The 14,302-nt window shown below is 46.2% G+C and overlaps 1 protein-coding gene across 1 annotated transcript in view; it reads right to left on the bottom strand.

Annotated features, from left to right (window-relative positions):
- IFNGR1 (interferon gamma receptor 1) overlaps positions 1–14,302 on the bottom strand; it is a 60,523-nt gene that overhangs the window by 10,401 nt on the left and 35,820 nt on the right. Inside the window, exon 5 of the mRNA XM_066606094.1 lies at positions 10,636–10,789. Within this exon, the coding sequence (XP_066462191.1) occupies positions 10,636–10,789 (154 nt within the window). The remainder of the gene's footprint in view (positions 1–10,635; positions 10,790–14,302) is intronic.

The following is a 14,302-nucleotide window of genomic DNA, read 5'->3' as shown; positions in this document are numbered from 1 at the left end:
AGAACTGTACAGATATATTCCATGTGAAGCCTGACAAGTGCCTTATATAGTGGAAGAATAATGTTCTTGTGCCTATACCTCTTTTGATGCATCCCAAGACTTTCTTTTGCTTTTGCGGCAGCTGACTGGCATTGAATGCTCCAGTTAAGTCTACAGTCCACTAGTACCCCCAGGTCTTTTTTCATATCACTTTTCCCTAGTAGTACCTCATTTAGTGTGTATTGGTGACATCTGTTTCTCCTGCCTATGTGCATAATCTTACACTTCTCAACAATGAACTTCCTTTGCCATTTTTTACCCAATCCCCCAGGCTTATCCAGGTCATTTTGTAGTTGTACATTTATTACCTTGTAGAATTTTGTATCATTTGCGAATATTGATATTTTACTGTGCAGCCCCTCTATCAGGTCATTGATAAATATATTGAACAGAATGGGGCCTAGTACTAAACCCTGTGGCACCCCACTAGCGACGGTGGCCCAGAGTACGATCCATTCATTACGACCCTCTATTTTCTATCTCCGAGCCAGTTCTTTATCCAGATATATATGTTTTCACCCAGTCCGAGCTGTCTCGTTTCATATATCAGCCTATTATCTGGCATGGTGTCAAATGCTTTAGAGAAAAAGTGGATTATACCCACCTGATAATCAGGTTTCCAGTAGTCTCCACGACAGCACCAATGAGATTGCCTCCTCCTGGTAGGACAGGAACATACTGAGAGGTTAAAAGCTCCCCCCCTTCCCCACTTTCCTCAGTGGATTCTAACGAATTGCCGAGGCAGGAGCTAAACTTAAATTTTTTCCCCTAACTGGGGGTTTTTTAATTTTTAAATTTATTATTTTATTTTTCTAGGGCGGGAAAGGTACGGGTGCTGTCGTGGAGACTACTGGAAACCTGATTATCAGGTGGGTATAATCCACTTTTCCCCCCTGTCGTCTCCACGACAGCACCAATGAGACGTACCAACTAAAGTTTATTAGGGTGGGATCGCTGCCGAGAGGACTTTGCGGCCGAAGGCCATGTCCTCGTCCTGCTGCACTTTTACCCTATAGTGTTTAGTAAACGTGTGGGGTTTTTTCCAGACTGCGGCCTTGCAAATTTGCTCGACCGAGGCTGAACTGTGTTCGGCCCACGAGGACGCTACTGCCCTTGTGGAATGGGCTTTAAGCGCTAACGGGATCTCCTTCCCGAGGGCTTTATAGGATTCTATGATGGCCAGGCGGATCCACCTGGCTATGGAACTTTTCGCTGCTTTGCTACCCTTATTTGGGCCACTGAACTGGACGAACAGGTTGTCGTCCCGCCTCCAGTGGCTCGTTGTATCTATGTAGGTTAGGACTGCTCTCCTAACGTCCAGGCAGCTTAGGGTTCTTTCCTCCTCGTTTTTTGGGTGGCTGAAGAATGAGGGGATTATTATATCCTGGGACCTATGAAAATCTGACACTACTTTCGGCATAAAGGCCGGGTCTGTTTTAAATATTAGTTTGGTGTCTGTAATTTTCATAAACGGGTGGCGGATGGACAAGGCCTGTAGTTCGCTAACCCGTCTTGCGGATGTAATGGCTACTAGGAAGATGGTCTTGATTGTCAGCATTCTTATAGGTAGCGCTTTGATCGGTTCGAATGGTACCGCTGTCATGGCCCCTAGAACCCAATTAAGGTTCCAGTCTGGGAACAGGTTTATGGGCCTAGGGCGTAATCTAGCTGCTGCTGTTAGGAACCTGTGGACCCATCTATCGTCTGCGAATTTTGTGTCGCAGATAGCGCTAAGGGCTGAAACTTGGACTTTTAGGGTGCTCGGGGAGAGGCCCATCTCTAAGCCCTCCTGCAGGAATTCTAAGATTAGCGGAGTGTCGGGGATAGAATCCCCGCGATCCCTTCCCTGTCTCCATGAGGAAAACTTTCTCCATGAGGAAAACTTTCTCCAGACCTTCTGGTAGATCAGGTGGGTCGTCTTTTTCCTACTGGACATTAGGGTTTCTACTACTTTCTCTGAGAATCCTTTCTTTCTTAGCGAGGATTCCTCAAGAGCCATGCCGTTAAATGGAGTTTGTCCAGGCCGGGGTGGTTCAGTGGCCCCTGCGATAGAAGATCCGTCCAGGTAGGCAAGGTGACTGGGTCCTGGACGCTCAGTGTTGTCAGAAGACCGAACCAGCTTCTTTTTGGCCAGAAGGGGGTCACTAGGATTAGCGTGCATCCCTGGGTTCTGAAGTGCTGTAAAACCCTGGGGATTAGTGGTATGGGAGGAAAGGCGTAGGCCAGTCCTTGTCCCCAGTCCTGGCCCAGGGCGTCTACCGCTATCGGACGATCTCCTGGCCGGAGGGAGAAAAAGTTGCCTACTTTTGTGTTCTCCCTGGTTGCGAAGAGGTCCAACTGTGGGGTCCCCCACCGGTTGGTTAAGATTCTGAATGCCTCTGGGGAGAGGGACCACTCTCCTGGGTCTATCTGCTTCCTGCTGAGGAAGTCTGCTTTTCCATTTAGTGTCTCCTTTAAGTGGGTTGCCGTGATCGAGAGGATCTGGCCCTCCGCCCAGTGAAAGATTTTCTGTGCGATGCTTTGCAGTGGGGGAGATCTTGTGCCCCCTTGGTGTCGTATGTGAGCGACCGCGGTGACATTGTCTGACAGTATTTTTATGTGATGGTTCTGTAGCGAGTTGCCCAACTGCTGTAGAACCTGCCAAACTGCCTGTAGTTCTCTGAAATTTGAGGATTGTTCTTTTATCCTCTGAGGCCAGGGACCCTGAAAGAATTGGTTCCCCACATGCGCTCCCCATCCACAGGCGCTTGCGTCTGTTGTGATGTGGATGGCTGGGTTTTGTAGCCAGTGAACCCCTCTCCGCAGGTTCTCTGGGGATGTCCACCAACGCAGGGATGTTTTTGCCCTGTTTGGGATGTACATCCTTGCCCCTAGCGAGGACTGCCTTTTGTCCCACGAGGATAGGACTACGGCCTGTAGGGCTCTGGTGTGGGCCTGGGCCCATGCTACTCCTGGGATGCATGATGTCAAGCTCCCCAGGAGAGACATTGCCTCCCGAATTGTGCAGAATCGTCTTCGTAGGAAGGTTTTGACTATTCTGCGGATTTTTTGTATTCTCTCCTCGGGTAGGTAGGAGCATTGCGATTCTGAGTCGAGAGTTATTCCCAGAAACGTCTTCTGCTTGCCGGGATCTAGGCTGGATTTTTCCCAGTTTATAATCCATCCCAATGATTGGAGAAGTTGTAGCACTGTCTCCAGATGTTTGGTTAGGAGTTTTTTGGACTCTGCTATTAACAGAATATCGTCCAGGTACGGTACTACTAGGATCGATTTTTCTCTCAGGTGGGCGGCTACCTCCGCCATAATCTTGGTAAAGATTCTGGGAGCTGAGGATATCCCGAAGGGCAGGCATCTGAACTGGTGGTGCTCTGTTCTTCCGCCCATGTCCACTGCGAACCGCAGGTATTTCTGTGAATCTTCGTGGATCGGGATGTGAAAATACGCGTCCTTCAGATCGATGGACGCCATGTAGGCTCCTCTGGGGATCAACTTTATTGTCGAGGAGATGGTTTCCATTTTGAATCTCCTGTATCGGACGCAGGTGTTCAGGTCTTTCAGGTTTATTATCGTCCGGTGTTTCCCGCCGGGTTTTTTTACTAAAAAGAGCCTGGAGTAATAGCCCTGGGTTTCCTCGTTTCGCGGTACGGGAGATATTGCGTTTAACCGCTGCAAGTCGCGCACGCTTTGCCCTAGTAAATGTAGCTGTTTTTTTGGGGCTCGCGTGGTAATAAATTTCCTTCTGGGGATGGATACCAGCTCTATTTGGTATCCGTGCTGTAGGATCTTTGGGATCCATGGGCCCCCGCAGATTGCGGCCCATTGATCCACAAAGCTCCCCAGCCTTGCCCCTACGGGGATGGCGTCAGGGTCTTTGCTTCGGCTCCCCCTGATGGGGGTTGAAGAGGATATTCCTTCCTCTGCCCCCCTTGGGGTAACTCCAGCGGCCTGTCTTGCCCTTGCCTCGGTAGGCCTCGGGCTGCTGCATTGGGGCCCGGGGAAAGGTCTTCACTCTCTGTGGTTTTTCCTCAGGGAACCCTTTTTTCCTGTCGGCCACCTTCTCTAGAATTTTATCTAGGTCCGGTCCGAATAGAAATTGGCCGTAGAATGGGAGGGCACACAATTTGTTTTTCGAGGCCAGGTCGCCTGACCATGACCTCAGCCATAACACCCTTCTGGCTGAGTTAGCGCGGGCTGTGGCTTTTGCTGAGAGCTTGACGGTCTCGGCCGCGGCGTCCGCTAGGAAGTTAGTGGCCATGCGCAGGATGGGAAGGGAGTTAAGGATCTGATCCCTCGGCGTTTTGTTGGTCAGATGTAGTTCCAGCTGCTCTAACCATACCCCCAGGGTCCGCGCCACGCAAGTGGCTGCGATCCCTGGCCTAAGGATGTTTGCCGCTGCCTCCCAAGATTTCTTTAGGAGTCCCTCTGCCTTGCGATCCATGGGGTCTTTTAGCTGTGCGGCATCCTCAAAGGGCAGAGTCGTCCTCTTGGCTACCTTGGCCACCGGGACGTCTACCTTAGGTATTTCGTCCCAGCTTGCGCAAGCTTCCTCCTCCAGGGGGTATCTCCTTTTTACGCCTCGAGCGGAGTAGGAACCTGCGTCTGGTTTACTCCACTCTCTCTGAATTATTTTAGAGATGTTTTTGTGGACCGGGAAGGTATGTTTGCGCCTTTCCCCAAGTCCACTGAATATCTCATCCTGTCGGGTCCGCGGCTCTCTGGGCTGTTCTATTTTTAACGTAGCCCTAACTGATTTAATTAGTTCCGTCAACTCATCTTGATGGAACAAATATTTCCTGTAGTCCTCCTCCTCTGAGGACTCTTCGGCCGCCTGCTCCTCTTGCTCTGATCCGATGGAGTTCTCGGAATCAGAAGACTCCTCGGGAACATATGCCTTTCTTTGGCGTTTCGCTGGCGGTGCCGGCAGTGACGTTAGAGCTGATTGAACCTCTTCCTTCACCAGCTTTCTAACGTCATCCAGGAATCCCCCCCGATTCCTCTCTGACTAGCCTAGCCACGCATGCCTTGCATAGAGGCCTCTGATACGTGGCTGGCAGTCTCGTCCCGCATTCCACGCACTTTCGCAGTTTTGTTCTGGGGGGGATGCCTTTTTTATCCCCCTGACAAACAAAGCATTTTTGCGGGTAAACATGCAATTTTTCCATACACAACATACTGGATATTTGCATTGTATTTTTGCCGCACTGGCTACTTACGGCCGCTGAGGCTGAGGTTTCAGCTGTCTCTGGGGCTGGAGCACTCATCTTTATACCAGTGCTGCAGACACCCTGCGACCTGTGATGCTGGTGTTCTGGCTTCTCTCAGGTTCCTATTTGAATTTTCGCGCTCCTGCGCTAAGCCCCGCCCCCTCCGCTCCTAATGCAGACGCGATGACGTCATCGCGCTGGACGTGAGATGCGGCGCCCCGCCCCCTGCCGTCAAAGGGCTTCCTGGAGCGCCGCGCTGTAATTTCTGCCGGAGGACGAGGGGGACTGAGGCTCCCGCTTTGAACCCCCCATGGGCCGCCGCGGGAGGAACCTGGCCCGGGGGTTACCACCCTGATGTGGCGTCCCGGGAGTCGTCTGGCTGCGAAGGGATGACAGGGTGAGCCACTGCCTTCCGATCCGCCTGTATGCTTTCGCTGGCTTCTCCACCAGCTCCTCTCATAGATCCTGCCTCCTGGCAGGACAGGAAGACACTGAGGAAAGTGGGGAAGGGGGGGAGCTTTTAACCTCTCAGTATGTTCCTGTCCTACCAGGAGGAGGCAATCTCATTGGTGCTGTCGTGGAGACGACTGGGGGAAATCCAGATATACAAGCTCAATAGACTCTTCCAGGTCCAGCCTAAAATTTCCTTCATCGTAGAAGCTGATCAAATTGGTCTGACATGATCAACCCCTCATGAACCCATGCTGATGAGGAGTTATACCGTTGTCCTCCTTGAGGTAATCTAGGATGGCATCTCTCATAAACCCCTTAAATATTTTTCCAATTATTGAAGTGAGACTTACCAGCCTGTAGTTACCAGGCTCTCTTTTGGTCCCCTCTTTGTATATTGGAACCATATTGGCAATGCGCCAATCCAGTGGTACAACCCCGGTTTCTGTAGTGTCCATAAATATAAGAAATAGCGGTCTAGCTAACATGTCACTTAGTTCCCTCAGAGCCCTTGGGTGTATTCCATCTGGGCCTCGCGATTTATCGATTTTAATCCTCTTTAACCGTCTGTGTACTTCCTCCTGTGTTAGGTATGCAATATTTAGCGGGAGGTTCCTTTTATCACCTGCATCTCGCGTGACATTTCTTTTTTCATTCGTGAATACACTTGAAAAGAAACTATTTAATAGATTTGCCTTCCCCCACATAGATTTTTATGGTTTCTCCTGCATTATTTGTTAAAGGGCCAGTGCTCCCAGTGCAAATATAGTCGAAGAATAGTTTAGTATTATTTTTGCTCTCTTTGGCGATCAATCTTTCTGCCTCCTTCTTAGCAATTTTGATCTTTTACATCTTTTGGTTGTTTCCCTGTATACTTTAACACTTTTTCGCTGCCTTCTTGTTTTAGTAGTTTAAACGCTTTCTTTTTACCGTTTATTGCCCCCCCTTACAGTCTTCGAGCCACATTGGTTTCTTTCTACTTTTAGTTCTTTTATTTTTAGAGGGTTTAACTGCACACAAGGTAATTAGGAGGTTTTTAAACTTCTCCCATTTGTCATCTGTACTGTTATTTTTGAGGACGCTGTCCCAATTAATGTTACTGATAGTATTTCTTAGCTGATCAAATTTTGCTGAAGTTTAGTTTTTTTGTTGCTCCCGATAAGGCTTCTTTTTGAATGACAGCTGGAAATTAATTATATTGTGGTCACTATTTCCGAAGCGTCCCTCAACCTGCACCCCCATTGTTCGGTCCGGTTGTTAGTTAATAAGGCCAAGGTGGCCCTCTCTCTACCTAGCTCCCACACAAGTTGGGTAAGGTAGTTGTCTTTAATTGTTCTGAAGAACTTATCACCCTTCTGAGATTTGCAGGTTTCGTCTTCCCATATTATATCCGGATAATTAAAGTCCCCCATATTAATTATTTCATTGCGGTTTGACACCTCTTTTATCTGCCTTATTTAAAATACGATTTCAGTTTCTTCTGTTGCTTTTGGTGGCCTATAGAAAACCCCTATCAGGCATTAGGTAGGATTTAACGTACAGACACACCCCTCCCCCTTTCCATTCCCCACGGTCTCGTCTGAAGAGATTGTAGCCTTGTAAATTCACCGCCCAATCGCACTTCTCATCAAGCCATGTTTCTGTTATTCCCACTATGTCGTAATTTTCATCAGTCATTCTTGCTTCAAGCTCACCTCACTTTACCGATCAGACATCTTGCATTCATTGCGATACAATTTATATGGTTGTTATTCTTTATATTCATTGTGCTACTAATGGTACTATAGGCTGTTCTGTCACTTTTAACTGTACTAAATCCCATCCCCTGCTCGACCCCCATTCCCATTACTTGGTCCCAGGTTGCTATCTGCACGGTCTACCCCCGTTTCTCTCTTTGCCTTCCCCCCAGGTCCTTAGTTTAAAACACTCCTCCAGCCTTCTAGCCATCTTCTTCCCCAGCACAGCTGCATCCTCTCCATTAAGATGCTGCCCATCCCTACGGTAGAGCCTCTAGACGACAGCAAAGTCAGCCCAGTTCTCCAGGAACCGAAACCCCTCCTTCATACACCAACTCCGGAGCCACTTGTTTACCTCCCTAAGATCCTGCTGCCTTTCTAATGTGGCTTGTGTTGCAGGTAGTATTTCCAAGAAAACCACCCTGGCGGTCCTCGCCCTAAGCTTGGATCCTAGATCCCTGAAATAGTTTTTTTTTTAGTGCCCTCCATTGACCTCTAATTTGTTCATTGGCGCTAATGTGCACCATGACCTCTGGATCCTCACCAGCCCCGCCCAGTAATGTCAACCCGATCCACGATGTGTTGAACTCGAGTGCCAGTAGGCAACACACCGTTCCAACGATCCCGGTCTTTGTGGCAGAATGCCCTATCCACCTTATAATTGAGTGCCCCACCACTAGGACCTGTCTAGCCTGCCCTGCGCTCCCTGTCCCCTTCTCACTGGAGCTGTCATCTCCCTGGCGTTCAGAGGGCATGTCGTGCTGCAGTGGTACTGGCTCTGTAATGGCATCCCCCTCATTTGACAACTTTGCAAACTTGTTGGATTGTGCCAAGTCAGGACTAGCCTCCCTGGTTCTCTTCCCTTTACCCTTTCTAACTGTCACCCAGTTAGCTGCTCGATTCCCCTGCTCTTCCGAACTACCATCCGCCCCCGCCTCTACCCCAGTGAGTGCCTGCTCAGTGAGCAGCAAACTCCTTTCCATGTTGTCAATGGCTCTCAGTGTTGCCAGCTGCTCATTTAGATTCAGGATTTGGGCATCCAAATGAGCAACAAGCACGCATCTTACTCAACAGTAGGCACCATTGATCGGCTGATCAAGGACCGCATACATTGCGCAAGTAGCAAACTGGATGGCATTGTCAGACATAAGTTACCGTTATGATGAGGGGAGGCAAAACCAAACAAAACCTTCCGTATTATAGCTGACACTCAGGACAAAAATCAGGGATAACCCCTTGAAAACTGTGGTCAGTAGCCAAGTATTCTACTTTTTTTGAGGCCTTTCGCTGAAAGAAGTGTCTTACCTCCTAGGTACCCTGAGCGTTGTGGATGGGCCCATGTTTTGCTCGAAATATGTGCCAAGAATCTTGCATTTCTATGCAGTTAATATAAACACCACAATTGGTGTGTGATTTTATTCAGATACTAAATGTGTGCGTGTCCTGAAGCACATTTCTGTTACTGTATTTGTTGCAGCCATGGCAGGCTCCTATTACACGGAATGATAAAGCAATGAGTTTACTCATTCACCCCATTTATACAGGCAGATAAATTGCTTGGTATTGTGTTTGCAAATCATTCAGTTGTTCACATTCACTTATACACCGCCCAATTCAAAAATGTGTGCTACCGTCTTCCACTAATTTCTGAAACAAAACAGGCAGAAGTGCTCAACTTAGTGCTACGCCGTTCTGGTAGTAATCTGCTCTGCCCCTATTACAGCCATGGTGTTAGTCTTGTATAGGTTCATATACTTTCTATGAGCCTCTGCACGCCATAGCTAAAAAGGGGCATCGCTGTCAGCTGAGCACCTTTGCTTTTTTGTTTGTGTGATCAGTGAGGGTCTCAGCACCAGGACCCTCACTGCTTAAAAGCTTCTGACTTGTCTATAACATGAGAAAAGTATCTTTCCTCCACAGCTCTACTACTACAGAGTACACTGCAGTCAGGCGACAAGTGACTGCTCCCAGAGAGAGGTTTCTTTAATGGTGGACAGGCTCGAAAATTAGGACAGAATTATTTTTTACTTCTGCTGGAGGAGCAGAAGTTTTACCTACTACGGACCAGGCTATAGCTGCTGTACCCAGATGACGAACATGTTCAGTTCCCAGCTCAACAGCAGGTCCAGAAGACCAGGAAAAGATGACATTTTCCCCTTCCATGATGGCAATGAAAGGGGTCAAGAGCTCAGCAACCATAAGCAGGTAGTCTGAGGGGTGGGCACAGTAGAAAGAGAGAACAGGGAGAGGAGGAGACAGCCAGAAATATACATCTAGTAAATTCAGCCTGGCACCCTCTGATTATTTTTTTAAGCCCAACTCTGCGCCTAGGGCACATGCCCCGCCTGCTCCCCCCAGCTATGCCAATGGTGCGACTTTTGACATACCATGAGGTCACAGGTCGAAGGGGTTTCATTAAGATAAAAGCAAAATAGATGATTATTGTAGCAATGTTTGTGTCAAATCTTCAGAGGAAGTACCCTACACTTTGTACACTTTACCTTGGCTTTAATTTCATTAAGGATTCTAATGTCTCATGACACAAAAACAATGTCCTATAGAGTAAAAAAGGACATGTTAAATATATTCTTTTTATAACATGGCAGGGTATGGGTGATGGATGGCATATATTGAAGGCATTAGCCACAGCTATCCAGTACAAAAAAAAAAAAACACCACATTTCTTTTTTTTGCTTTAAAAATTGTAGCTCATGGTGCGAGATAAAGTTTTGTTTTTCTCTTGTCTTGCTCCAAACATCTAAAAAGGACATATCAAGCTTAGGGAGCCCACATTTGTACAGCTTGCACTACTGTAATTAATAAAAATTCTCAGTAAAACAAAGATAGGATGCAATGACGACAAAGTTAAAAAAAAAAAAAAAAGCCCACTGCATTTTAGGTTGCACTTTAGTAACTCCCTACGCTTCATCTGTATCCAGATTCCAACTTCAGGTGCTGTATTGGCTGAACAAGTTTATAGTAATAGGCTTCATTGCGTCAGACTTACTATTCTTAACTAAAGTTCCAATAAATGACCAACTCCTCTGAACATATAAGATGATGTGATTCCAAATTGTCCTTAAAATACATTTTTCTTCACATGTATACGATTCATAAATGCTTAGAAGATACTGCCATGTTTTTAAAAGGACACCCTGCCTCTGGTAGTGCATGGTAACAGGAGCAGCACTGCAGTCATGGCTTACCTTTTGTTTCATTAATTGTTATGCAGATTTCCTTTGATTTGTCCATAGTCATAGGGAAAAAGTCTGATCTGCCTTGTGCCGTGAAACAATACTTGGTTTGGTTTGTAATTAAAAACTCGTAGGTGCATCCAAATTTATCACATTCACCTGTTTCCTGAGATGAAAATACAAATATTCATTACTCAATGCATATTGTAAGTGCTCTAAAAATATAAAAAGAGCAAAATTATATAGTTTGGCTCTTTCCCTGCTGTAATACACAAGCTTGACCAGACACCAGAGGAACACATCTATACCCGCCAGTTAGACAAATTATTGGACAACGTTTGGCGTAACGTTCAGACTGTGTGTGGGCGACTGCCATTGTAGAGTTGAAACGTTTGGTGGTACTACTACATGTTCTACAGTTGAAGTGTGTTGTCGAGCTTTGTGATTTATAAAGAGATTGCCCACATACCACACATGTTCAAAGTCAAGCATATTCTTACCGCGTTTCCCCAAAAACAAGACATCCCCTGAAAATAAGACCTAGTAGAGGTTTTGCTGAAGTGCTAAATATAAGGCTTTCCCTTGAAAGCAAGACCTAGCTCTGTCCCTGCTGTGAGAGTCTGTGATGAGCTCCCCCTGGTGGCCGGAAGCTGCACTACTCTACAAGTCGTCCAGGAATGACGCATTGCTATGGAAAGCACCGGCACTTGTTCACGAGCAAAGAATTATTGTGATTCTCTTCTCGCGGCAGGCAATTTGCAGCATGCTGCGAATTGCCCCGATTCTCCGCGGTCAGCCTATCTATTAGATAGGGCTGACTAGTGGAGATCCGCCGGCGGCTCCCGCGGCGGAGCTTCGCCGCGAAATACCGCATCGCCCTTGGACAGCCGGCCTTACAGTCTCCAGACAGTGTGTGGGAGCCAGGTACTTTACAGCCCTTATTTTTTGTGGCCCTGTGTGTGAATCAGGCAACCAGTGTGTCACTTTGATTCTTTAGGGGGCGATTGTTACAGTCTCCAGACAGTATGTACATGGAAATAATGGTAGTAACAAGAAAATCTTGATAGGATTCACAGTTTGTCTGGTTATGCTGGTTTGTGACAACTACTGTACAGTATATAATAAATGTGCTTTTTTGTTCAATAATAAATGTGAATTATTCTTTATGGAAAAATAAGACATCCCCTGAAAATAAGACCTAGTGCATCTTTGGGAGCAAAAATTAATATAAGACACTGTCTTATTTTCAGAGAAACATGATTGTTAGAGTCAGTTAGACTGTCTAACGTTTCTGAATAACTGCATATTGTTATTTACAGAAGTCTCTACTGACAATTTCTTCTCAAAGTTTGTTAAAAGAAAAAAAAACAAAAATAAAAAAAAAAATTTTTTTGTAAACCTGTGGTGTCCACATTGTACCAAGATTCCGGTGTCACCTGCACCAACTGCAACAGTATGTTGTACATACACAGTCCTATCTGCAAACAGCTCCTCCTGTTCTTCAATGCGCTGTACAACATGGTAGGTTCCCTTTAACTCCTTAAGGACATGGCCTATTTTGGCTTTCAGGACACCGCTTTATTTTTCAAATCTGACATCTGTCACTTTATGTGGAATAACTTGAATGTTTTTACTTACTGACAATTCTGAAAGGTGTTTTTTTTTTGTGACATTGTGATAGTGGTAAATTTTCATTAATTTGCTTTTAATAAAAATAAAAATTTACTGAAAAATTCACAAACTTTTAAACTGAGTTTTTCTGCTTATAAAGGGCTTATTCACACAACCATAGGCGTTTTTATGTGCGCCCGCCGGCGCCGTAAAACGCGTGAATGGGTGCACAAATCTAACGTTTGTGCGCTCGTTCAGATGGCAGGGGCCCGACGCATATACGCCGAGGCCGCAATGCTGTTTAGTAGGGGGGAACAGTTTAGCTCAACCGGCAAGAGGCGGAGTAGAGCAGGGAGGGGGTGGGAGTTTAGCAGTCACGCTGCTCAAATCCCTTCCACCTCCCTTCTACGGCAGCTGTCATGGGCTCCCATAGGAGTCTATGGCAGCCGCCCAGCCGGGCGCTTTTATGCTGCAGAAATACGCCCCTGTGCACTGATGCATTGTAAACCAGTGCATCGGAGGGGCAGTATATATCGGCCAGGAATAAAAGCCCAGTCGATATGCGCCCATGTGAATTCAGCCCAAGACAGATAGTCATACACCACAAAATAGTTAATTAACATTTACCTTGGGCCTACTTTATATTGCAATCATTTTTTGTGTTATTTTTTTTTAAGACTCCACAAAGTACATAAGTTTAGCAGTAATTTTGACATTTACTAGCAAATCAAAGAAAGAAAAAACAACAACCCCCCCCCCCCCACAAAACAGGGTTTTTAAAAGGACCAATTCAGTTCTGACATGGCTTTTAAAAACAGCACCCCTCAAAACTGCATTTAAGAAGTTTACTTTAATTCCTGTCCAACATCTAAAGGGTTAAGTGCATTCCATTTTTTGGGTAGATTTTCTATTTAAAAAACATTTTTTCTATAACACAGCAGGAGTTAGCAGAGAAACAAAACTTAATGTATTACCCAGATTCTGCAGTTTTTAGAAATCTCCTTTGCGTGGATGTAAACTGGTGTTTGGGCACATGGCCGGGCTCAGAAGGGAGGCAGTGACATTTGGCTTTATGTACAAGCTGTGTGGAGCACTTCACGGTAAATCATAGCGGTGGTTCAACGCAATAATAAAGTTAAAAGTCTAGGGACGTGAAGCATATTTTGAGACAATTTCTTAGGGTGAATACAGACGGGCGGAAATTGCACAGCGAGATTTTCAGCAGAATTTCCGCCCATGCACGCTGCCATAGGATTGTATTGGTTAATGCAATCCTATGCAGTCAGCCGCGATTGGACCGTGTGAAAACTCGCGAGGTAAACAAATTGCGGCATGTCCTATTTCTGTGCGGACCGCGCAGTTTCGGTTTAAAATGTATTATTAAAAGGTATGAAATTATTTACCTACATACATATACACACACACATATATTTTTTTAAGTGAAGGGTTGCTCGCTCCTGCAGTATAATATAGTATCACAGTATTACATTATACGGAGATCTGACAGGCAGGCAAACAAGCCACGACATTAAGCATGGCTTGATAGACAATCGGCAATAGCAGCCCTGGGAGCGTTCAGAAGACCCCCAGCTGCAATGGCAACCGCACGGCACCCCCCGATCTCATAGCACCCCTGAACATTGATCAGAGCATTTAAATGCAGCTGTAAGAACTCACTACGACATTTAAAAGGGTTAACATCTCCGATCGGTGCTGATCGGAACTGTTACAGGCGGATGTCGGCTGTAGGAAAGGGCCAGCACCCACACCGTATGTTACTTTGTTGCAAAATTGGGAGATTAAAAAAATTAAATAAAAAGCAAAACAAAAAAAAAAACTGCACAATGCAGAAAGATAGAGCACGCCACAATTTTTCTCTCTCTCAACATTGCAGATGGGAAGGAAAGCATTGAAAATCATTGGTTTCATAGTCTGATTTTTTACTGACTCTCGAGAATGGCGCAATTTCTCACCAGCGTGAAACAACCCTAAGCCCTCATCTCCACAGGCGGATCGGATTCAGCATTCGGATATAGCATTCGGATTTCCGCAGCAGGAGACCAGCGGA

This window comes from Eleutherodactylus coqui, chromosome 1 (genome assembly GCF_035609145.1).
Source record: "Eleutherodactylus coqui strain aEleCoq1 chromosome 1, aEleCoq1.hap1, whole genome shotgun sequence".
Classification (NCBI taxonomy): Eukaryota; Metazoa; Chordata; class Amphibia; order Anura; family Eleutherodactylidae; genus Eleutherodactylus; species Eleutherodactylus coqui.
Note: the sequence above shows the minus strand (reverse complement) of the source record. Positions and strands in the feature narration are given on the sequence as shown.